The sequence below is a fragment of the Phodopus roborovskii genome, unplaced genomic scaffold (genome assembly GCF_943737965.1).
Source record: "Phodopus roborovskii unplaced genomic scaffold, PHOROB, whole genome shotgun sequence".
Lineage (NCBI taxonomy): Eukaryota > Metazoa > Chordata > Mammalia > Rodentia > Cricetidae > Phodopus > Phodopus roborovskii.
The window spans coordinates 11,485,382-11,511,575 of NW_026126648.1; the positions used below are offsets into that span (position 1 = coordinate 11,485,382).

Consider the following 26,194-nt stretch of genomic DNA (forward strand, 5'->3'; position numbering starts at 1 on the left):
AGCAAGTCTGTGGCTGAGTAAATTGAGAGTATTGTGAATTTTGCATTGCTGTTGATCATATTGTATAACAGTCTGGTATTACTAGTAGATGAACATTAGATCTAATTTTATAGAATTTTAGTACCATAAAGGAAATATAATTCTATTAGAGATTTCAAATTTATTTTCATTTTTATGCCACATATATCTTTGTATTTTCTTAAACAGTCCTTGGGTGGGGATGAGTCTTAATAGATATACAGAGAAATATATTCTTATATTTTCTGTCTAGTTTTCAAAACACCTGTTGCTGATACCAGATATATTATTATCTGTTGTTTTAAGGTCCTGGAGGTCTTTAAACCTTGAAATGAAAAGCATGGTGTATTCCTCAACCTTCCTTTCTTACTTGCCTCTTTTATAGTCATATTTGATGCCCATCTTCCTCTCTGACATAATTGGTGTTGCCAAGAGCAGTTGTGTCTCATTGTCATGAAAAGCCCTAATAAACCATTTTAAATGGGTTTAAATGGGTTTAAATGGGTCTTTGAAAGGTTTTGAAAAATACTTATCCATTTGAAATGTATTTCTATATATCTAGAAAACCTAACTAACATAAGTTTTGACTATTACAAGTGACTATAATCTGTATTTAATTATTCAATACATTTTTAAAGCTGTATATATATGCAATACCTAAACAAGAGAAGTATACATATAACAAAATTGACCTTAAATTTGCATAAATAAACCAAAATCCATACCAGTGCAAAGTAATCATTTCTATATCATATTCCTTTTTTCCTTGAGAAAGAGATTGACTGTGATCATTAACTATTTATAATAAACCCTGTTTAAATGAAAACAAGTATTTATTTATAACTAATATTTGGATCTTTACTGTATGTCTCTCTCTCTGACCACATACAGTCTTTATTCTGCTAAACAGTGTGACTAGGATTAAAACATCAGCTGGCTCTAACCCATTCCTTGACTTCCTGAGTGAGAGTCTTGCTTCGTGACCTAGGAACTGGCAGGAGCCATGTTTATTGACACAACTCTGGAGTTTCTAGGTCCATGTCACCACCAAGAAGCATGCTGCCAGCTGCTCATAAACACCATTTTTTATTTATTTATTTATTTATTTATTTATTTATTTATTTATTTATTTATTTATTTTAAGCAAGGCCTTTTAAAAGAGCCATGTGGTTTTTGCTACTAAAGCTGAGTCAGGAAGCCTCTCTTAAAGGAGCCACATACCTCTATTTGTCTTTAGCAAACAGAGCCCACCTGAGAAAATGTTGCCATGAAGAAGCTGTGCTTGACTTTGTTTTCTTACTTTTAGCATGCCTTTTTAAGCTTTTGTCGGGTTTTACGTGGAAATTCTTGCCATATGTTTGGAAGCTTACATATAGACCAAAGTTTCTGTCCTGCCTAGTCCCACAGCCATTTAGTCCCAAATAGATACAGAGGCTTATATTGATTGTAAACTCTTTGACCTATTGTTCAGGTTTATTATTGGCTTGCTCTCTCTTAATTATTAACCCATTTCTATTAATCTGGGTATCTCCATGTGCTCTTGGGTTACTGGTGATGCCTGGGGCCTTTTTCTTCCTCAGCAGCTACATAGTATCTCCCTGATTCCACCTACTACCTTTCTCTATCCCTGTTTGGATCCCCCCCCCCCATATCCTACCAGTCCATTGACCATTACAGCTTTATCCATCAATCAGTAACAGAAATTTATATTCACAGCATATAGAAAAGTATCTGCCATCATTGCTTTCTATCATTTTAATAGTTGTGTACTGGTATCTCGTTTTCCCAGTATATAGATTCCTAATAACATTTGATATTCACCTTCTTGTCACATACATATGTAAATCTTTATATCTTCTGTATGGAGCATGTTGAGACTGGTCTTGGCATTTACATAGTAATGGAACCAGAATTAGGAAGTATTTCTTTTGCTTTTGTTTTCTGGGGTGGATGATAGGGAACCCATGTGGGCTGGTGTGTTCTATTTTAGAAGATGTTTGTTTAATTCTGGGTTTATTTTTAATGGTTAGAGCCTTCCTGGGACTGTTTTTCTTGCATGAGATTTGGTTGCTTTTACTTTTAAAGTAGTTGATCATTTAGGTGAAATTTTATCAAATTTCTGGGCATAATGTTATTTGTAACATTCCTTTATTCTGTCAATGTCTCTGACTTCAGAAACGACTAGTCCATCTGAAATTAGAATTGTTCTTTTTTTCCTAATTTGCCTCGCTAAAGGTTTATAGGTAGTGTTATATTTTCAAAGTACCAACTTACTTTAATTTTTAGAAAGGCCTATACTACTGGGAGGATGCTTAACAAATGTTGGAAATGTTATCTCTCAGTGTGATTCACAAATAATTTTTGTTTTTTCTTTGTGCTTTTCTATAATTCTTTCAATTTTTTATACAGTGTATTTTGAATATATTCTTTCTCTTCTCCCAGATTTCCCCCCTCAACTTCAAATCTTTCCCTGGAAAAACAAAATAAATATAAAACGAGAACAATAGCAAAAAGGCACACACATGCACACACACCAACCACAAAATAACAACAACAAAAAACAAACAAAAAAAGTGGAGTCTGTTTTCTATGTAGTTATTAAAATGTTTCATAATAAATATTGGTATAAGCATATGAAATAGTGTTTGTATACACATGTATGTTATAGAATTCAGACCCATCATTTGTGTATGCTAGTTAAGCACTCTACCGCTGAATTTCATCTGTAGCCATGATATTATTTTGTAGCTGCATTGTTCAGCATCTTTCCCAGAAATTGGTAAACTTAAAACTCTTCACTGGAGTTTGTCTTTGGGCAAATTTATATTCTGTCAATATAGCCACAGTGCTGTTTCTCAAATTTCAACGTCTGATAACTTCCAAGTCAGAACAGATAAAATGACTAAAATCAGACTTTAACCGCTAGAATACAAACCACAATGGGAGAGTTGACCTATATCAGTTTTTACTACTAGTTTTTTTAATTGCATTTTATGAATAAGCCTATTTATCTTTTGATATTTTTGATAGGGTGTTACTGTAACCCTGGCTAGCCTGGAATTCAGTATGTGAAAAAGGCCAGCCTTGAATGGCTGTTAGTCTGCCTGCCTCAGATTCTCAAGTACTAGAATTTTAAGTGTATACCACCATACCTATTTCTATAACGATCCATTATTTAGATTTTTTTGAGCCTTTGTTTTGACTTAGTAAAGTTTTGAAAAGAGGATAACTTAATTTAGAGATGAATATTTGTTATTTTTCACATGTAGTTGTTGCATATTTCTTTTTAATGACATGAAAGAGGAGAAATTTGGTCTGTAGTTGATTTTTCAAAATCTGCTTTTCCAAAGATTTCTGAGAAAAAAGTACTATCATTGGGCTCAAAGTTGGAATTATGTACCAAAAACGTAAAAATATTTGTAAAACAGAACTATGTACTTTTGTGTGTGGCAGAATATAGTGCCTTTAGGTGTTTGTGTGAGAGGCTTATTTTAGCTAATCTTTCTTTGAAAAACTCCTACTAAAATGACTAGTCATACAATGCCTCAGTTTTTAATGTTACAACTGGTAATTATTTTAATCTGAAATTGCTGTATCTGTGTCAGCATACATTAGTATTGAACTCCCTTGGATCCATACATTTTTTTTTAAGTTTTAATTTTTTTATTTTTTAATACTTACAAAACATCTATATGCGTTTTGCATATAGATGTGCACCATGTGTGTGCCTGATCCCAGGGAGGCCAGAAGAGGGCATCAGATTTTCAGGAACTGGAGTTGTAAATAGTTATGAGCCACCATGTGGGTGCTGGGTATTGAACCCGGGTCTTTTGGTAGCACACCTAGTGCTCTTAACCACTGAGACATCTCTCCATCCATCTATGTATTTGTTTGTCCGTTATATCTTCCCAAGTCTTTTAGCCAATTTTCAAAAATCTCAAGGTTATGTTTTTCTCATGAAGCCATGATAAAAATAACAATTGTTAAGGATTCCTTGACTTTTCAAAACTGTTCTGTTTGGTATAAGTCATGTTTTACAAGAGTAATCCTACATTTAAAAAGTAGCTCTGAAATCTGTGACTAATGTAGGAGTGATTCAGGGAACCTGCACTCGAGTCTGTATATGAGGAACATGTTTTCTTCTTATTACGCCAAATCCCAGGGTTACACCTGGAGCAAGTTCTTGTGGTGGATGGTGACTGATGAAGGTGCCTGAGGAGGGGCCCCACATGGTGGTACACATCTGTAATCCTAGCAGTGGAAAGAGGAGGCTCTCCACAAATTCAAAAGCTTCCCTGGTCTAGTGAGTTTCAGGCCACCCAGACCGTACCAAAAAGGACCCTTTTTCAAATGGGAATAGATTACGCTTTTTCTTTCCAAGCCTCAGCAATAAATGATCCATACTTGTTCATTCCAGGGTCAAACAAAGTAAGCTTACATAGCCAAAGTTGTATAAGGACTCATTTCCCACTCCCAAGTTTTTGGAGTGTGTATATATGCGTGCCACGCGTGCATGTGTGCATGCGTGCACGCGTGCATGTGTGCATGCGTGTGTGTGTGTGCATGCATGCGTGCGCACGCGCGCATGGGTCTTTTTGCACATGAGAAGATCAGAGGATAACTTTCAACTTTTCGAGTCTCTCGTTTACACTGCTGCAGTACCTGCTCCAGGCTAGCTGGCCACAAGCCTCCAAGTGGTTTTCCTACTTCAGTCTCTCATCTCACAATGGGAGTGATAAGATTACAAGTTCATGACACTACATCTGGCTTTTTAAATGTGGTTTCTGGGGACCAAGCATGAGTTGTAAGATTTATAGTGCTTTTACCCTATGAGACATCTCCCCAGTCCGGAAATCCAAATAATTGTTAGATTATTTAAAGCTTTTGTATGTGAAGTTAAGACCATATATTCTTAAGCAGGTATTTAATCTTCTAAAAAATAACCTTATCAAAATCATATTTTGACAGTACAAGATTTTAAAAAAAACACAGCATTTGGTAGTTTTGTGTTGCTAATAAGTGCCTTTGCATGCTGTTAGCTTTTATAATATTTTCATTTGTCTACATATTAGTTAGGTAATATAAGCCACATTGAACACATAAGGTGATTGAAACAAAACTTTGTGTCCTGGAAAGTCATAGTTATTAAATGTGCTTCCAACCCACATTTCTAGTCTTCTCTTTCCATTACCCTGTACTGGGCCTTATGTTCCCACATATTGCTGTTTGCAAATATATGTAAGTACTAATAATATTTGTGTACTACAAAATCTTTCTACAAATTTTTCATCTTTTTACAGATTTACATGATAGCCCATTCTGTGTTTGATTAATGTAAAAGGGCTGCAGGAGTGACCTTAATCAGTGTTTTTGTTCATTATCATTCCAGGAATGGTACACTTTATTTTGTGTGTAACTTAGCACAGACATGTCTTCAGCTCCATTGTACTTTTTGAACAAATTTCTGTAGCACACCAATAGTTTCCAATTAGCCATTGTGTAGCTGTCCCAGACTCTGCATGTGAGGTTCTGCTGCATGCCAGTATATTTAGGAAAACAAAAAGAAAATTAGGGCATTCCCTTAAAATCAGTGATCTTAAAAATCAGTGCATCTACTAAATGTAATTAGAATGACAGTATTACCATACCTTCATAAAGGATCCTTAGCAGAAAAGTGTTTCTGTATTCCAGAAACTTTTTAATATATTACAACTGTTGGGTTGTAAGAATTAGTATTCAGGGGGAAAAAGTGAAAAGTAATTTCATTGTTACCATTTCATAATGCTTATAAAGTACTTTGAGTTTATTTCTCCTGTTGACAATATTCTCACTTAATTTCTCTTGAACCAAGCCCCCACCCCCACTAAGTTTTTCTTTCCCCTCTGTATTTAATAAGAGTTGATTGCATGGATTGGGGTTATTTACTTGAGCAAGGACAACTTACCAGTGACTATACTACTGCAAACAAGACTTCTCTTCTGTTAGCATCTACTGACTGCCTTTAACTCCCCATGGGACAGTGTAGCTAATTAGGCCCTTGGCATTTATGATGAAATGTGATGGGTTAGGTCTTCTGTCAGTAACCACTACCTCTGTACGTCCATAGGTGCGATAGCTTTGTCACATCCAGAATATAACACTCCTCTTCATGCTCAAGCTCTTAGATTCTGCTCCTTCCAAGAGGTTTTCCGAGTCTCTGGGTGGAGGGAATGGGATACAGATCTCCTATAGGGCTGAGCACTTAGTAGCCATTTGTTCTCAGCACTTTTTGGCAATTTATTAACTGTCACCACTGTAATCAAGAATTTCTCTGACCAAGGCTGAGAGCGCCACTAATCTGTGGGGAATCGTACAGTTTCCATTGGATGATATACCCTATTTGTTTACTCCATCTTTCACTCTTGTAACCAAGGTTTTGGAAATGATCTACAAATGGATTGTTCGTTTTTGTAGGCATCACTCCATTTTCTCAAATGTGTGTGTTCTTGACACCTTTGGTCCTTTCTTCCATTTATGTTATATTTACTTTCAGATTGTACAAACTTTATTCCTTTCTTCCTTATATCACCCCTTTTGGTATGGGTGTCATAATTAAAATAAAAAAGAAATTAATAAATAGTGATAATTGGATCCTTGAAGTGATTAGATGATACTTAAAAGTCTACTGTTGGGAAATTACTAAGCTATAACCAGCTCATTTTTTTTCTTGGTATTTTGTCTCATGGCCTATTGTTTATTTTTCTAGATATCAAGAGGTTAATTTGAAAGTTAGACTTTATCCCCTTTTAGTAGTTAGGTTTTGTTTTTGTTTTGTTTTGTTTTGTTTTTCATTTTTCCTTTTGCCATTGCTGTGGAAGATGGAGATTTTAATAAAGTTAGTATATTTAATGAATATTTTCCTTCTTTTAAAGACTGTGAACCAGAAGAGCTGACTGACTGGTCTATGGATGAAAAATGTTCATTTTGTAACCTACAGAGAGAAGCAGTCAGTGTAAGTTTTAGTGCCATGAAATTATTTTTAAAATAATCACATAATTGTAACACAGTTCTTTTTTTTTTTAAACTTAATTTGTTCTGATAATTTGTGACTCAGTGAAAATTTAAATATTTGATTTTGTTGAATGAAAAGAATATGTCCAACGTTGAGTTTAGCTTTTAAAATTCATTTTTTTCTCCCCCCCCCCCCCTTCTTTTTTTCTTTTCTTTTTGGTTCATTTTTGTTTGATTGGTTGGTTGATAGGTTTTAGTTTTGGTTTGGCATTCCTCCTTCAAATTTATTTCTTATTACTCCCTGACTCATGAACTTCACTTTAGGTCAGGTTGGTAGTTTAGGTATCCAAGGGTGAACTTGGAGACCTAGTTTATATAAGACCACTCTACAAGTTGGTTTCTTAGCAGTTGGTAGTAAGGGAATAATTTGCTACTGTGTGTAACCCTTTCACTACTTTTAGAGTCTTTGGCAATCAGAAATATATCCTGTGTTGATGATGATGAAATATGTACCTACTATATAGAGGACATACATGTGTGAAACTAGCATCTTCTTATGTGGTGAGAAATCCTGATTCCTTATCTATTGTGATGAGGAGAGCAGAGAAGAATTTGAGAGTCTTTTAAGCTTATCTGTTCTGTTAAATGTCTGGCAGGATTACTTCCCTGGCATGCAATGGTAAAATTTTAAGCAATGCCTGCCCACTCTCACCCTCATGTCCAAGTACACACATACTTTACCATAGCTTTGGTAAGGAATAAGGCTGTTTAGGCCCCTGTTGGAAGTATATTTAGTATTTAGTATATATTTTTTTCCTGAATTCTATCAGATTTTATATTCTTTTGGTATAATTTGATATTTTATAAAAGGCAGAGCAACTGGACATTGAGACAATTTTGGCATATGTAGTTGGAACTCGGGTTTAAATGAAAAGTAATTAGGTGTATTACTTTCTTATAATTTTAGGATTGTATACCATCTCTTGATTCTTCACAGTCAACGCCAACAGAGGAGCTATCATCTCAGGGCCAGTCCCACACCGATAAGATTGAATGCCAAGCAGAAAATTACCTAAATGCACTCTTTCGAAAGAAAGGTAATACTGGCATGCTTTGTCATTTACATTTTGCAATGTTTGAATTTTTCTCATGGAAGACTTTAATATGTCAGTCCCTACTTTATTCTTAACACTTCTTTCTTTGTCCTTACAGGGCCAATAAGATTGTCAATCTCTTGTGCTAGCCATTTCTCTTCAACATCCTATTCTCAAATTTCTCCTTCATAGGCACCTTTCAAAATATTTTTTGTGCTTCTGACTTTCATTATTTTATGGCTATTCTCAAGACTTAAAAACTTGTTGGATGATGAAGAAGTTATAGATACGTTATACTGCAAACCTGTCCCTAATAATGTATCTCTTCCATCATTTGCCAGCTGGCATATTGTTTTAGTGTCAGCTTGAGTATTCATGGTTGACATTAAAAGTCTGTTCTGAATTTGTCTAGCATGTTTCAACCAAATGAGTCTTGTTTTCACTTATTCCCATACATCACAGATACCTCTAAGGTAAACGCAGTTTTTATATTTAAACTTCTTGGAAAAGTATAGGGTCTTCGGTGTAAGGTACCTAACCATCCCCATGGTTGTAGGTTGTATTTCTTCAACCCCAGTGTGGATGTCTGGAGAAAGGAAAGTTTGGATTTTTGAGGGATGAGGTTACGCTTATGTTCGACTTCTAGAAATTGAGTAAACCCTGCTGTATTCTTCTTACCTTGATACTGGCTCTGTTTTACTTCTCTATAAAGTTAGGTTCCAGCATATACTTTTTTTTTTTTGCTAAGTTGATAACTTCATATTTAAAAATATTAAACTGTGATATTAAAAGTACTGTTCACCTTTGAGTCTTTCATTTAGTTGCTCACTCTTTGAAATTCTTTGGGTTCAATTACAAGACTCCTGATTACAAAAAATATATATATATAATTAAAAAGCCTAAAGAGAAATACATTTTAAAAACACTGAAATAACTAAGGGGGGGGCATGAGAACACCTTTCCTTGTGAAATGGTGTTGGAGAATTTGCCTTATCTTAAAAAGTTTATTTCTTCACAATTTTTAGTGGGAGCCAGTGTTAATGTATGTGGTACATTTTCTTTAAAATTTGTAAAACACTAATTTAGAAAAACTATTCTGTCAGTGTGTTTATCATACCTGGTTGTCACACTTGTATCTCTAAGAATTAAAGTTAACACAAATGGAGTATAGTTTAGTTTACACTGGAATTCATTATTGTTTATTCTTCCTTTGAGTCATCAATAATGGTAAAAATAGAGTTGTCAGTGTTTAGCACTTTCAGTTCGTTGTAGTATGGAGTTAGCCTATGCTCCATTGCCTTGTTAGGAGTAATCCATGAAAACTTGGTACTATTTCAGTGATTCAAGCATCTGGGTCTCCAAGAGGTCTCCTACCAATAGCTAGGTGAGTGTTGTTGGGTATTTAGTGACGTCTCCATTTGGGAATTTCTTGTTTTCTTCATGACCGTTTGAAAGTTTGCAGATAATTTAAACGAAAAATGTTTATTGGTATAGTAATTTTGCCTTATTTTAGGTCTTTGATAATTCCTTTATTTCTAGTGCATCACCATTTACTGGATTTAGCTAGGGTTTTGTTATTGCACTTTGACTGTTTTCCTTCAGTAGAACCGTTTTAGAGATTTCCAGTCTGGTTTGACCAGAATGAGGATAGAAAAGAGTATCTTTTAATGGAATTGACTCTATTAACTAATTGGTTTGTTTCTTTAAAAATTGTAGTTAACTATACTTTGAGATAACAGCTAGTAAATACATTTTAAAGACAGGAAATACATGACTCTTTGGAATAGTAGTTAAGAGATTGATGAAGCTTTTGTTTTCTGAAACATTCCTTAATTTAATAATTTTTAAGTATTCTGGATATTGATAGCAGTAGTATTGATACTTTGCTACTTAATTTGAGCAACAGGTTTATACTGATCATGTTCTCAAAAATGTGAAGTAATATGTTCTATTCTAACTTATTGTATATTCTAATTTAGAATTTTGAGGATTATGTTAATGATAAATGTAGGCAATTATCATTGAACATTTAAAGCCTGGGTTGGTCAGTCTTCTCATGTCAGTGACAGAACTACTTAAGAGGGAAGAGTTATTTTGACTCACTATTTTGGAAGATTTCGGTCCTTTATGGTGAAGGCATGAAGCCTTAAACAACTCTAGCTTTCAGAGTTCTGGGTAGGTATATTATATTAGGCACAGCTCCTTGCATAGCAGCCAGACAAAGAAGCAAAATGTAGTACCAAAAGTTGGGCTGTGAGACTTAAAGGCTTCCCTTTTGTCCCCCATTTCCATCAGCCTGCTCCCACTTCTACATTTCCTACCGCTTCCCTCAACAGTATCACCAGCCAGAGACCACATGTTGAAAGAATCAAGCCTAAAGAATCACTTCTGTTTCAGATTACTGCAGTGCTCTAGCTCCTCTGCTTCTTTTTGAAAATTAAAAGCCCTCTCCCCCCCCCCTTCCTCCCACTCCCCATCCACTCTTCAGAGGGTGAGGCCTCCCAAGGGGGATCATCAGAATTTGTCATATCATTTGGGGCAGGACTGAGCCCCTCCCCCCGCATCCAGGCTGAGAGAGTATCCCTCCTTCGGGAATGGGCTCCAAGAAGCCAGTTCATGCACTAGGAATAAATAGTGCTTCCACTGCCAGCTGCCTCATGTACTGCCGAATCCCCCCAGCTGGCACTACATTCAGGGGGCCTAGTTCAGTCTTATGTAAGTTCCCCAGATGTCACTCTGGAGTCCATGAGCTCACACTTTTCTCAGGTCAGCTGTCTCTGTAGGTTTCTCCACCATGATCTTGGCTCCTTTGCTCATCACTCATCCCTCTCTAAAACTGGACTCCAGGAGTTTGGCTTAGTGTTTAGCTGTGGATCTCTGCTTCTGCTTCCCCTAGCTACTAGATAAAGACTCTAGAGTGGCATTTAATCTAGTTATCAATATCATTATAAGGGAAGGGCATTTAAGGTAGCCTTTCCACTATTGCTTAGATTCTTAGTTGGGGGATATTCTTAAGGATTCCTGGGAATATCCCTAGTGCCAGATTTCTCATTAAGCCCTAGCTAGAGCAGTATGACAATAAAAGGAGACCAAGGGAATACAGATTGGAAAGGAGCAAGTCAAACTTTCACTTTTTGCAGATGATATGATAGTTACATAGGTGATCCAAAAAATTCTGCCAGGGAACTCCTACAGCTGATAAACACCTTCAGTAAAGTGGCAGGATACAAGATAAACTCAAGAAATATCAGTAGTCCTCCTATATATAGACGATAAACAAGCTGGAACAGAAATCAGAGAAACATCACCTTTTACAATAGCCACAAACAACATGAAATATCTTGGGGTAGCGCTAACCAAACAAGTGAAATACCTATATAATAAGAACTTTGCGTCATTAAAGAAGATGCCAGAAAATGGAAAGATCTCCCATGCTCTTGGATAGGTAGGATCAACATAGTAAAAATGGCAATACTACCAAAAGAAATCTACAGATTCAATGCAGTCCCCATCAAAATCCCAGCAGAATTCTTCACAGACCTTGAAAGAATAATACTCAACTTTATGTGTATGTGGAGGGGGGGTCAGTATAGCCAAAATAACCCTATACAATAAAGGTACTTCTGGAGGCATCACCATCCCTGACTTCAAGCTCTACTATAGAGGTATAGTAATGAAAACAGCTTGGTATTGGCACAAAAACAGACAGGTAGACCAATGGAATTGAAGAATCTGTGATATTAACCCACACACTTATGAACACCGATTTTTGACAAAGAAGCTAAAATTATACAATGGAAAAAGAAAACATCTTCAAAAAATGGTGCTGGCATAATGACAAGTAGAAGACTGCAGATAAATTTGTGTCTATTACCATGTACAAAACTTAAGTCGAAATGGATCAAAGACCTCAACATGAATCCAGCCACACTGAACCTCTTAGAAGAGAAAGTGGAAGATACCCTTGAACAAATTGGTATAGGAGACCGCTTCCTGAACATAACACCAGTAGCACAGACACTGAGATCGACAATTAATAAACGGGACCTCCTGAAACTGGGAACAAGACAGAACAACAGCCCACAGACTGAGAAAAGATCATCACCAACCCCACAGCTGACAGAGGCAGATCTCCAAGATACACAAATAATTCAAGAAACTAGTCACCAAAGCACCAAATAACCCTATTAAAAATAGGATACAGATCTAAATGGAGAATTTTCAGCAGAGGAATCTCAAATGGCTGAAAAGCACTTAAGGAATTGCTCAACAGTCTTAGCTATCAGGGAAATGCAAATCAAAACAACTCTGAGATAGCATCTTGCTCTTGTCAGAATGGCTAAAATGTGGTTTATGCTGGAGAGGATGTGGACAAAGAGGAACACTCCTCCACTGCTTGTGGGAATGCAAACTTGTACAGCCACTTTGAAAATCAGTATGGCAGTTTCTCAGGAAAATGGGAATCAATCTATTCCACTCAGCAATTCCACTCTTACGCATATACCAAAAGGATGCATACTCATACCACAAGGACATTTGTTCAGCTATGTTCATAGCAGCATTATTTGTAATAGTGAGAACCTGGAAGCAACCTAGATGCCCCTCAGTCAAAGAATGGATAAAGAAAATGTGGTCCATGTGCACAATGGAAGTGTTAAAAGAGAGGTTCTGTTACTGTCATGCTAATCGTAGAGACTATGGTACTCAAAGTTGCATAGAATTTCTCAGTTCAAGGTTTTAAATATGAGGTGAAATGTCTAAACATTAAAAAAAAATCTCAACATTTCAAGAAGAAATGAATGAGATGAAGGATGTTCTGTGTCATGAACACCTCAATTTTAAAGAAAGATAAAGCTATATTATTTGCTATTGTATAGGATTAGAAGTGTTTTATTTAAGTAGTGTAGAGGAGAACTATGAAAATGGTGTGTATTTGTCATAGATTTCTATTTTCCCCTTAAAGAGCTATTATGCATCTAGTATTCTTTTTCTTGTTCCATGATTAGTCCTCTTATACCCTGCACATAATTTTTGCAATTGAGGATGCCTATTATTACTTAAACCAAATTCAAGTTGGGTGATCTCTTGTAATTAGAAGCAAGTGAAAAATTTGTTCAGGTTTGACATAAAATAGGAGAGGGATGGTCTAGTATAAAGACAAACTTTTACTATTTTCCTAAATGAATTTTGTCTGGAGTTCAAACATAAAATAGAATAAAATGAAGTCTTATGTTAATGGTTTGTTTTTTGGGTTTTTTTGGGCTAGTTTGTTTGTTTGTTTGTTTGTTTTGTTTTGTTTTTTACACTATAGTCTTCAACTTCCAGGAACAGTACCTTTAATATCTTAGTTCCTTAGTAAAGATTTTCTTTTTTCTTTTTCTTAAATCCAGGCTGTCCAGAAACTCAGAATCCTGTCTCAGCCTCTTTGGTACTTGGATTGCAAGCATATACTACCAGTAAATCTTTATTTTTATATTTTGGGATGAAAGTATAATTTTATCATTTCCTGCTTTTCTCCTCCTACCCCTCCCATGTACCCCCTTGCTATCTGTCAAGTTTTTGACCTCTATTTCTTTGTTGTTATCACACACACACGCACGCACGCACGCACGCGCACACACACACACACACGCACACGCACACACACACTCCTTAATACATATAAATACAACCTGCTTAGTTTGTATACTGTCACTGGTATGTGTATGATTTTAGGACTGATCACTTGGTGGTATTGAACAGCCAATTTGGGCATTCTTCCCTCTATAATACTCTCTTCTCTCAGCATTCCTAAGTTTTGTTTTGGTTTGTTTGTTTTTTTTGTTTGTTTGGTTGTTTTTTTTTGTTTTGTTTTGTTTTGTTTTGTTTTTTTGTCTAGAGCTGAGGCTCCACAAAATTCCCCCTTCTATATTAGTATGTCTTTTGCTGCTATCCTTGTTCAGGCCATGTTGATGATACTTTATGGATGTGGTTTCTCTGATATTTCTAGGAGATGAAATTTTATGGAAAACTTGGCTCTTCACTCCTTCTGCCATAATGACCCCTGAGACTTGGGTATAGGAATTGTGTTGTAGATATATCAATTGGGATTGGACTTCACAACTCCAAAATTTTGATCAGTTGTAGTTTTCTTTAATAGTTTCCATCTATTACAAAGAGAAGTTTCCTCACAAAGTTTCTTACAAAGAGTAAGAAGTACACATATTTGTGAGTATAAAAATAAATATTTAGAATGTAGTATTGCACCTTTAGAAATACTATGCCATGCTGGTCATTGTTGTACTAAATAGGAAGCATAGCTGGGTAGAACTATCACTTGCTTGGAAGCTTGCTTGTCACCTTTGGTACAATGAATGCTTGTCTTCAGGTAGGAGTCTTTCAGGTCAGAGCCAGTGCAGATCCTCTGGTGGGTCCTGTAGCCAAAGTACATATTGTCTTCAGCAGTAGGGACTTATATTTAAGCTCTTGAAGGCAACAATGGACAATAGCAATCGCCTATGTTTGATGATTCTCTTGAACAGCCCTGACCAACAACTCAAAAGGACCTTCTCATGCCTGGTGTTAGGAGGATTTATTACATAGTCTGTGCCTCTTGTAGGGGAAATTGTCAGTCCAGATGTAAAAATTTCATTTAAGCTGTGTATGTATGTACAGATTTACATGTATCATGTATAAAGTTAGATAGATGTGACTGCGTGTGATTTTCTGACACCCTCACTGACATTTTTATCTCCTTTTATATTAATCTTTCTTCCTAGTTAAAGCCCCTTCTAAGAAAATATTTCTTGAATAAATAGGTAAATTATGTTCTACTATCTAAGTTTCTCTAACTATTTAATAGTGCTCATTTGTTTTAAAGATTATTTAGTGCCTATATATATATACAGTTTGCTTTTACTATTTGTAGTTAAGTATTACTATGTACAGTATAAATATCAACCTATGATTCCCTTGTGTTTTGCTTTTGTAGTGCTAGGATACAAACCCAAGGTCCTACCTCTACTAGGCAAACAGTCTCCCAATAAGCTTTATCCCTAACCCTTAGTCATATTTTTTTTTTGTTCGTTTCTTTCGCTCTTAAGTCTTTTTAACTTTATTTCTTAAGTTATATTTAAGAATTATATATATACATATATGTATACATATATACACATATACACACACATATACATATGCATTAATCAGGTTTTTACGTGTATAAACATAATCCTGTAGATATATATGGCCTTGTCAAATATTGTTATGTTTTTAAAAAACAATAGTTTTTTAATTTTGACACTAATTTTAATTTTAGTGAAAGGCATAATAACCATATTTTAAAATGTTTGCATTTGTTTCGCTGCTTGGTACTAGTATCAGAGGCCACAGGAACCCTCCCACATACTTGACATTTTATATTCCTCTTTTCTGCTACATCTGAAATCATTTGTGTAGGAAGAAATGTTCTATTTTCTCAGAGACTTGGCCTGTTTTTATTACTTCCACACAAAAATTAAATATATCAGATTTCCTAAACCATTACATGTACAAAATGGGACATGAAATATGTGTATCCTTCAAAGAAAGCATAATAATTAATTAAAATCTGTGTCATATTTTTTCACTCTTCTACCCAGCTGTAATCCACTTGATAGGGACCATGAAATGGGTGATAAATGAATTAACTATTCTTTTGTTAGCTTTTATTAGGTTCTGCATTCCTCATAAACTGTAGTGATTTCTCTAAATAAAGTACAATCCTCGTGTTTTGAAAATGTATTTCATAATATACAGTATTTTTTAGGTTATAGAATTTTAATAATGTAACTATACCTGTAGGATTTTTAAGAGAGTTTTAAGAATAATTTTGACTGCAAAATAATATGTCAGATGAGAATATTAATCTTTGTAAACTTTGAACTTTAGAGGCAGAAATTTTTTAATATTTTATTTTAGTCTTTTATGTAATAATTCCTAATATATTGCATTGTATTTTAGCCATTCATAAAAGTATATTGTGTATGCCTCTATATCTAGAGAGAGAGAGCAAAATGGAGGGAAGGAAATGAATTTCTGGTCCCCACGAGAAATTGGGTATAGAACCCCTGCAAATACAAAACTTCTTACTTGCTCTTGTCTCATAAAATAAAGTAGTACAATATTTTCATACAACCTGCATATATCCTTCCCCTTATTTACTTCCTACAACAAGCATTTATTTCTTAGAATTCATAATGCTGTATAAATAGCTGTTAAGCCATTACTGGGTAATAATGACAGGAAACACCTATCATGTTTGGTATAATTTTTTTCATGAATGTTTTCAATCCATACCTTGAATCTATGGATGTAGAATTTATAGTAGGTAAAAAGAGCTATTGTACCACTTAATTCAATTTATATACAGTTTAAATAAAAGTTTTAGTTATAAAAATTTTTTTTTTTTAATGTATGTGCAGTGCAGTAGGATAAGGATAAGGCCAGCCTTACCTACAGAGGAAGTTCCAGGACAGGCAATGCTACCCAGAGAAACGCTGTCTCAAAAAAAAAAAAAAAAAAAGTTTGTGTGTTAATATGACTCAATGTTTTTGAATGTCACATGTTCCACTGCAGGCCAGGCCTGTAAAGTAGAAGTCTGATTTTATAAAAAACTCATGCTAAACTGGGTAGGGAAAAGCCTCAGCCCTGCACAGAGCTATAGTTAATGAGGAAAGCTGGGAGAAGTGGTCATTCCCGAAAACAAACATGCATACATACATACATACATACATACATACATACATACATACACGTGACATATGGGCTCAGTGGGTAGTGAGTGTGTGTGTGTGTGTGTACAGATACTGTATGTGTGTGTGCATGCAATAATAGTTAATGAAAAAAAGAGGCCATGAATTTGAAGGAGGTGGGTATACAGGAGTGTTTGGAGAGAGCAAAATGAAGGGAGAACTACAATTATAATCTTAAAAATTAAAAACAACAGCAACAAAAAAAAACATTTCTGAGTTGATAAGGTGCTTTAGAGATGCAGAGGACAGAACTATGTTCTTAGCACTCATGTTCAACAGCTCATAACCAGCCTCATGAAACTATAGCTCCAGCAGACAGCTGCACTCTTCTGACCTCCATGGGCACCCAAACTCATGTGCACATACCCCCAAATAGACACAACATATAGAAAACTAAAAAGAAATATATCCTGTTTTTAGAAACACGTTGACACGGCCTGGTGATGGTGGCACACACCTTTAATCCCAGCACTCGGGAGGCAGGGGCAGGTAGATCTCTGAGTTTGAGGCCAGCCTGGTCTACAGAGCTACACATAGAAACAGAGAAACCCTGTCTGGAAAAAAACAAAACAAAACAAAAAGAGTTGATACAAAGCCATTTCCTATTCATCATTCCCCTTTGTTAGCATGTATTCAGAAGTCTTAATTTTTTTTTTTTTTTTTTGGCTGTATTTAGTTTTTCCCAAAGTATAATTAATTTGGCTTTAAATGAAAACTCATGGTTTCCCATTCAGTTTTCCTGCCACAAAGTTTATGGATGTTAGAAGATGCTGTGGAAATGGTTTGTCTTCTTTGGGTTTGTCTTCTTTAGTGTAGTTACAAATCTTAGGATTGTCTGGTCTCCAATTTTTCTTCCTGTTTTCCTTTTTTATGTTTTATGTTCTTGTGTTTTTAATTAACCTACAGTATTTGTTATTAGTTTATATACTTTTGAATTGGTATTAGCAGTTAGTCATCATCGAGCTTTATAGTAAAACCAATGTTACAGTTCTCTCACTGTGTTGTTTTAATAGAAATATTTTATCAAGACATGAAACAGAAAACTTTTGTTGCCCTTACAAATAATACCTATATAGTTCTAATACAGAATTTTAAACCTTAATTTCTTCTTTTATCCTAACTATGAGATGTTAACTTGATGGTAAAGAAATTTGCCAACAACCCAAATACTTCGTGTGCCCTAAACTGCATAGTGAAAGGCAGGGATGGCTTGGGAAATCAGCTGTTTTCCTTTCCCCTGGTAATTTTCTTCATACATTTTTTTAAAATCATAATTGAAATAACCTAGATTTAGTGTTTTAGTACAGTAACCTTGAGCCAGTTTGCTGGTCAGCACTTGAGACAGTAATGATTAAAGAACTGAGTTTAGTTACCTATAGATTCATCTCATAATAGACGGCATAGCTTATCAATTAGAGAACGCTATCATATACTCTCCTCCAGGGATTATTCAACCTTATCCTGAAATGTATTAGTTAATAATTAAAATAAGAGTTTAAGTAATTCATTTTGAAATGAGGGAAAAATAATTTTAACACATTAATAGATATATCTAATGTAAACAGTCTGTTTAGCAGTGATTGGACCAAACCTAAAAGTCCAAGCTTAAGTCTACTTGAATTATTTGATATTTGAGATAAGTAATTATGTACTCTGCTTTTGTTTTTAATTCTTAAAAAGTGATTATATAAATAAAGTTAGTTCATAGTTTTTCTGCCACAGGATAAAAATGACTATTTCTGATATTATTCATTCCCACATGAACAATTACAATAGACCTGTGTGATTGTCTTCCTATCTTCCAAAGATACCTATTGTTATTACAGAGAGGGAGGAGTGATGAGCAAAGGGGTCAAGACCAAGCTGGAGAAACCCACAAAAACAGCTGACCTGAACATGGGGGAGCTCATAGATCCTAGTCTGATAGCTGGTAAATTAGCATAGGACTGACCCAGACTCCCTGAATGTGGGTCTCAGTTATAGGGGACCTCGGGTAGTGAACCAGTATTTACCATAGTATATATGAATGGACTTTGGGAGCCCATCCCACATAAAGGGATACTCTCTCAGCCTAGACACATGGGGGAGGGCTTAGGCACTGCTCCAAAGATATACAGACTTTGAAGATTCCCCATGGAAGGCCTCACCCTCCCTGCAGGGCAGAAAGGGGATGGGAGGGGATGGGGAGGAGGGGAGGGTGCAGGAACATGTAAAACAACCTTGTTTCAGATTTAAATAAAAAATAAAAATCATATTAAATAAATCATAAGTTTATTTTACCTAAAAAAAACAAAAGTTGATGGTCATTCCTGACTTAAATTTAGAAATCCCCAAGTCATTTCAGGCTAAAACAACAGTTTTGCATCTGTCTAGGGTTAGAGCTGAGAAAATCTTAATTCTGCATCTGTCACAGGTTCTCCATCACCAAATGTAAGTGCACTGGAAATCCTTAGTCTTAAAGTAATCACAGAATACTAGAAAGTACACTATAAACATGTGTAAAATGCCATAATGAAACAATTTCATAATCTAATATATGCTAATATAAAAAGTGATCTTTCTGTACCCTGAGCTATAGGGCGGGGTATATAGAAGTCCTGTTTAGAGCTAAACGCTCAGGACTCCTATTTTCTGCTTGTTGACGGAAGTCTACTACATCTCTTACCCATTACCAGAGAAGCCTCTTCTTGCAGTCATACAGACACCCACAGTTTCTTACATAAAGAACCTGTCAATGCAATTTTCATAGAAGTATTTTGTTACAAATGCTATAATATGGATTTTTCACATCTCATTTAGCAATATGATATAGCTGCCATTCCATTTTAAAGGATTATCTAAATTAAGTTTTGGAGTCTCAGAGACTGCTTATTTTCTAGCTTTCTCTTATTTAGTTATTTATACAATGAACTTAAAATTCTTGTAATTTGGTCAATTCTGACCTTTTTAAATATGACAAAGCAGTTTTGAAAATTACTATCTCATCATTTTAAATTTTAATGTAAATGAAATGTACAGATCAAATACTTGTGTTTGGTATAGTTGGATATTTTAACCACAATCCATTCACACTGGTTTGTAGTTTCATGGCTTCTAGCCCCTAAATTTTGAAACAAGTAAGTTATCCAAGCTTATGAAAGGTCCATGAAACACACTTTCTCTAACAGTTGTGTACATGTATTCAGGGGTTATAGAAGATAATTACAGAAGCACAGAACTCCATTTACTTGGAAATATATGGACAATTCTTCTATATAGAAAATCAAGGCCTCCTTTAAAAGTGCTTGTTTTCTTGGCTTCAATAGGGAAAACAAGATAAACTGGCCTTTGCAGCATGTTTTTGTGCCTAGAGGTTAAGGAAATGCTCAGTAAAAGAATTAAAAAGGGCTATTGATGACAGGTTGAAACACTTTAATTAAAATAAAAACCAATGAACTTCAGCTCATGACCAATTTGATTAAATGATACATGTTTTTGTGCTTGATAGCATATAAGTAAACAAACAGATGAGGAAAGGGGGATAGCTTTTTCTTTTCATAGTAAGACTCCAATATTAAGAATGCTTAGAAAATAAAAGAAATAAAAATCCTTACAATAGTGTGGTGATAGTTATTTTACCCCATAAGTGCTAGAGCCAGTGAAAAGGGTATGAGCTTTGCATTGACATGCTTGGCTATAAAATTCCTTTGAACAGAACCCCCAAGTGGATAAAGTTCATGAAGTATTTTTCTTTGATAGTTCCCTTTAGTGACTTCGCTGTTCAATAACCCTTTATGAGGAATAGTCTGTCATTTTTCTATGAATTGTATTTTTTTAATTTATTTCATCTCTTTTTATTTTTGAAATTTCATCATTTTCCTCCCTCTAACACCCACCCTCCTACTCTCTCAAGTGCATGACCTCTTATTCTTTTATTATTTATGTGTATTTCCTTTTTCTGCCCTCTTCTGTTTTTCCTATTCTCTTTTTTGTTTGTTTTTTACCTTCCCCCATCTTTGCAGTACACACACACACACACAGACACACATTTTGTATTTAAGAAAGGGGTCTTTCATGTTCCCCACACTGACTCTGAACTCTTAACCTACTTTAGCCTCTGAGTAGCTAAAACTAAAAAATACAGATCATGATCATATTAGGGCATTGATACTTGATGTTTTTAGTAACTGTATTCATAAAAACAAAAAGCAAGCTTTAATTAAGACTTGGCTCTGTGTCTTTGGGGCTCTTTTTAAAAATACTTGTCAATAATTATTTGTTTGCATTTATCTGGAGTTTTGTGCCGTTCAAATTTGAAGATAATTTCAGAAAGCGATGTTTGGAACGGTGTTATTGGCAGATACTCAGTATACACAAGCAAGCCCAGAAACAGTGTTTTCAGTTGAGTGTTAGGCCTCACTCACTGTATCCTTCTTTCTGCTGCTGTAGTATTTGAACACTGGACATTGGGGTTTGTTTGCTTGCTTGCTTTTTTGTTTGTTGTGACCAATGTTAATTCCTATAGTATTCATTAAACTTGTTTAGAATAGACTTTTAAACCCCTGTTAACTGTTTTATTCACTCTGTTGTTAAGATAGCATTTTACTTGGTTTTATGTTTTCCCTACAAGTAGCCCAGCCATAGCACAAACTCATACAGTACTGAGTACCATTATCTGTAAGAGTGGGTAAGTTTACCAGTCAGACATTATGACACTTTCAACAGTAATCTCAGACTTCAGCTGTGCTGAAGATGCTTGTGACAGAGAAGGAAAACTGTATATCCAGACAACTAATTTGTTGGTCAGAGGCTGAGGCAGAAAAACAGATAACCCATCCCTAGAAATGATCCTGCATTCTGCATACTTTCTCGTCACAGTTTTTCTACAGACTATGTGTAGACAGGACATATATTGAGCTGTTTTTTTAACAGATTGCCAAGCTACACCTCAATATGAAAAAAGTAGTTCACTCTTTCTGTCCAGTATCGTTATAAATTTTTTATTTTGATACAGTGGTTAGGCCATCTGGAGATGTAGGCTATTTATTGTACCTTCTGAACTTGTCTTGGATAGTAGAATATGTTAGTACATTGTATAGCAAGTACAAGCTTGATGAAGCAGAATGGGAGTGGAATGTCTGGGTCTAAGGACATAGAATGATCATGATATTGTGGTTATCAGATTGCTGGCTTGAGTAGATTTTTAAGGATTTGTTTTCTGAAAATATTTAGAAATTTCTGAATCTTTTCTAACTGTCCTTAACAAACTGTTCTCTGACCTCTTTTTAAAGGTTGTGAGGGAGTTAATTTACTGGCTTACATTTCTGATGCAGGATGGCTATTTGCTCCCTTTTTTGTTATGATTTCCATGTACTCTCAAGTTTTTATGTCCTTTTACTTTTATTTCTTAGTTCAAGGCTTCACAGCCCAGAGATCTACATATTGCCCCCAAAATTCACAGGTAGGATTTCATTGCCTCATGAAATAATTACACTGTATCTTCATTTACCCCTGTTGAAATTTAACATCGTCACCTGCTAAGTGTAGACAGCCATCAACTGTGATTGTCAGCATCTATTCTACTCATATATGTCCAGACATTTTATGTAACAATAGTTTTTAAATTATTATTTATCGTTATCTTGAACTTGTGGTAGATACTAGATTATTACTAGATTTTAAAGCATTGCGAAAGGTTGTTGTATTAATATATCTCCGTTGTTCTTCATTAGCAACCATGTTTGTATACAATTGTTTTCTTATATATTCACGGATTTAAAAAACTTGGTTCTGAGGAAGAACACATCACTTTACCACAAAGCTAGACATACATACATTGCAGAAGGAATTTTAAGATCATGACATTTAAAGCTAACTTATTTTCTGTTTTAAATCTGTTCTTTCCTTCTGAGTACCCACTAATTAGGGCTATTGATACCTTCTGACCCATAATTAAAATGAAAATTGTTTTTCTTTTTTTCTTTCTTGCAACTTCCTTAGAGAAGACTTAGTAAGAAGTATCACAAGATTACTAATAAGGCTGCTGTGAACCTTCTTAGACAAGTTTTTGAACATGTATATTCCATTAGGGAAAACTCATAAGCGTTGTTTTACAAAGTCATAGGGTCACTGCATACTGAAAATATGTTGGTAACTGCCAGACCATTCTCTAGAACATGGCATTTCTGTTTCCTTAGCAGTGCACAATGTTTCCTGTTTCTGTAGGTCCATATCAGTATTGCTGCTGTCACTGGTACCTCCTATCCCAGTAGGTGTAGATTGAAGTTCTGATCAAGTTTGTGCACTTCTCTTTTCAAAGTGCTTGCTTAAGTTATTGGGCCACATTTAATTGAGTTGCCTGCTGTCATCGGTAGTGTGTACATATTTATAAATACTCAACAAAAACCCTTTGTCAAATAATTATGGATGTTCTGTATTTACTGAATATTGATTATTTTGCTGAAGTAATTTTATGACTTGTAGTTGAGTTGTTGGTTAGGTGAGCTTTATAAGATTTAAGACAAAGTAGTTTATCTTTCATTAGTAGTAGAGAGATATTAGATACTTAGACCCACAGAAAGTGAACATGACTAAAAAACAAAAGCAGGACCTCTGAGAGCTTAGAGAGAGGTTTGGCAAACTACCTTTGGAGTGAACTACAAAAACAAAATGTTTTGTATAACAAATTAAGCTTTTGGTATATTTATAAAATATAGTTGTAAAATTATTATAAGACTATGAAATGCATTACTTTATAGGATCAACATAGTCTAGAAAGGAATAAAAATTTGGTTTCAAGATTAAAACTTCTTTCCAGGGCCATGGTGACAGTCGGCCTAAGAGGTGTCTACCAACATAGGTATAACACCACATGTTAGAAGTGCATTCACAATACTTACCAACACTTGGGAACCTTCCAATGCTAGGATATGATCTCATGTCTAGGTTATGTTGATACTAACATACAAGAGAGATAGGAACCAACCTAATGCATATCTGAGTTGTTTGGAGAGAATTTAAAAGTTCAATCCTTTTTTATGTCTTAAAATTTATATTATGGGCAGGGGAAGTGGCATGTGTATCAAGGTTAGAAAACAACTTAGGAAGCTGGTTCCTTTAACCTTGTGGATCCTGGAGATTGAACTCTTGGTCGCAGGTATTTTTTACATCTTATTGGTTCTCGTGTAATAAAAACTTTAGCCCTGTATGTAAATTATACAAGATAAAGCATATAACAATTGTGAAACTGAAGTAAAATGGACCATGACTAGTAAGCATATTGGTGTATAAGATGTATTTACTTGATTTAATGTATTTAATATATACTGTACAATGATTTTACTTTTTATTGGTTATACATGGCCAAACATGATCTGAGAATACTGTGGAGAGTAGTAGAAATACTTGAATCATAAGTTTTAAATAACCTTATTGTAGTGTGTTACTATAGAACAATATTTGCCAATAAGGAAACCATGAGTAATAAAAACAAGCCTTAAGTGAGAGTAAGTATCCCTGAATTGTTCGGGGGGGGGGTCCTAAAAGTGTTTAACATTTATATTTAACTATTTATATTAATTCTGCTTTTTATTATTTTTTAGTCTAATACTGTACCTAATTGATAAACTTTATTATACATATGTATGCACAAGCAAAAAACAGATTAACAGATAATAGGGTTTTATACCTTGTCTTATCTAAAGGAAGTCTTGAAATAGATCGCCTATAAAGAAAAAATATTCCCTAGATTTCTCCTTGTGCTAATTGGGAACCTTCCAAAAATTATATGGACACTCTTCCAGCTAAGAAAACTTAATAGAAGCATTGTTTTAGTTTGACTTTCAAATCAACACAGGTAACATTAGAAACATGCACAAAAAGCAAAATGATGAATCAGAGTTACCATGTCCTCTTTTATAATGCCGGTACTCTTTAAACGCTTACTGTCTGAATTCAGATAAGTACTCAAATTCATTGTCTTTGAACCAAATAAGTTCGAATTCTACAGTCTTTTTTCATCTCAACCTACCTTTCAAATTGTGTGGAGGCCAATAGATAGGAGTTTGGAAAAGGATCATGATAACTCATACTGGGATTTATATTGCTGATATTACATTGTCTTATGTTGGAGATAAGCTGGTGTTGGAATCTCTGTGTCTGTCTCTGACTTGATTTTTCTAGATTTTTGTTTCCCCTCTGGAAAAATGCATTTAGGTTAAACCCTATTTAAGATTTGGTAGATCTAGAATTCTAATTGTCCTGTAAGTCAAGTGTAGTAATGTACACTGTACTCTTAACACTTCTAAGGCGAAAGCAGAAAGATCAGAAGTGTAAGATCATCCTTGGCTTCATAATGTGTTTGAGTATAATTTGAGACCCTATCTCAAAATTATGTATAGATAATATGTTCATGACCATGCAAGATATGTGTATGTGTGTATATTTGTATTACCCCATCTTTTTTATTTTGCCTAGTTATTTTGTAATATACTCCCTGATGTATGTGCGCGTGCACACACACACACACACACACACACACACACACACACACAAAACTTTTAATATGTATCCAAAAATAACTTGAAATTTCAAAGATTCACTCAGCTATTACTTCTCATCTATTACTGCCATGTCTTTGTTTTAAAAAATGTGGAGGTGGGGAGGTATCATAATCAGTGTACCATGTCTACCATGTAAGCATTAACACCTGTGTTTGGATCCTTAGCCTGCCTGGAAAAGCTGGGTGTGGTAGCCATGGAAAGAGCTCAGACAGGCAGATCCCTGGAGCTCAGTGGTCAGTAAGCCTAGTCAAATGGGTGAGCTCCAGGTTCAGTAAGAAACTATATCTTAAAAAAGTGAAATGAAGAGTGATAACATATGACTTCAAGTATCAACCTTTGGCTTCCTTACACATGTATGCATAAACACATACATATGTCAAACATACACATACACACACAAAAGTGAAATTGTTATCTTCCATACTGCCAAGGTGTATGTGAATGCTTATTCTTACAAATCAAAATTAACGCATTAGTTAATGAACACATACATGAGTGCTCAGATTTTTTTGTATAACTCACTCATATATAATAGGGATTCACTTCCTAAAATGAATCATTTTATCTATTATTATATATGAGGATTCATTTCATCCCATGTTATTCTTGCTAATCAATTTATGTTCTAAAAGTTTTTATGGAATTCTTGAATAGTAGTTGTACATAAAACTAAATACTAACATGAATTCTTTTCTAATGCAGCTAAAGTCTATAATAGTTGTCAATGGCAGATTTTTATTTGCCGTCATTGTAATTTGTTTACTGAGAATTGAGTTTCTTTTCT

At 34.9% G+C, this 26,194-nt stretch overlaps 1 protein-coding gene across 2 annotated transcripts in view; it reads left to right on the forward strand.

Annotated features, from left to right (window-relative positions):
• Lcorl (ligand dependent nuclear receptor corepressor like) overlaps window positions 1-26,194 on the forward strand; it is a 113,592-nt gene that overhangs the window by 51,228 nt on the left and 36,170 nt on the right. For both annotated transcript variants that reach the window (XM_051174070.1, XM_051174071.1), the window contains exons 3-4: window positions 6,930-7,009; window positions 7,976-8,105. In XM_051174070.1, the coding sequence (XP_051030027.1) occupies window positions 6,930-7,009; window positions 7,976-8,105 (210 nt within the window). The remainder of the gene's footprint in view (window positions 1-6,929; window positions 7,010-7,975; window positions 8,106-26,194) is intronic.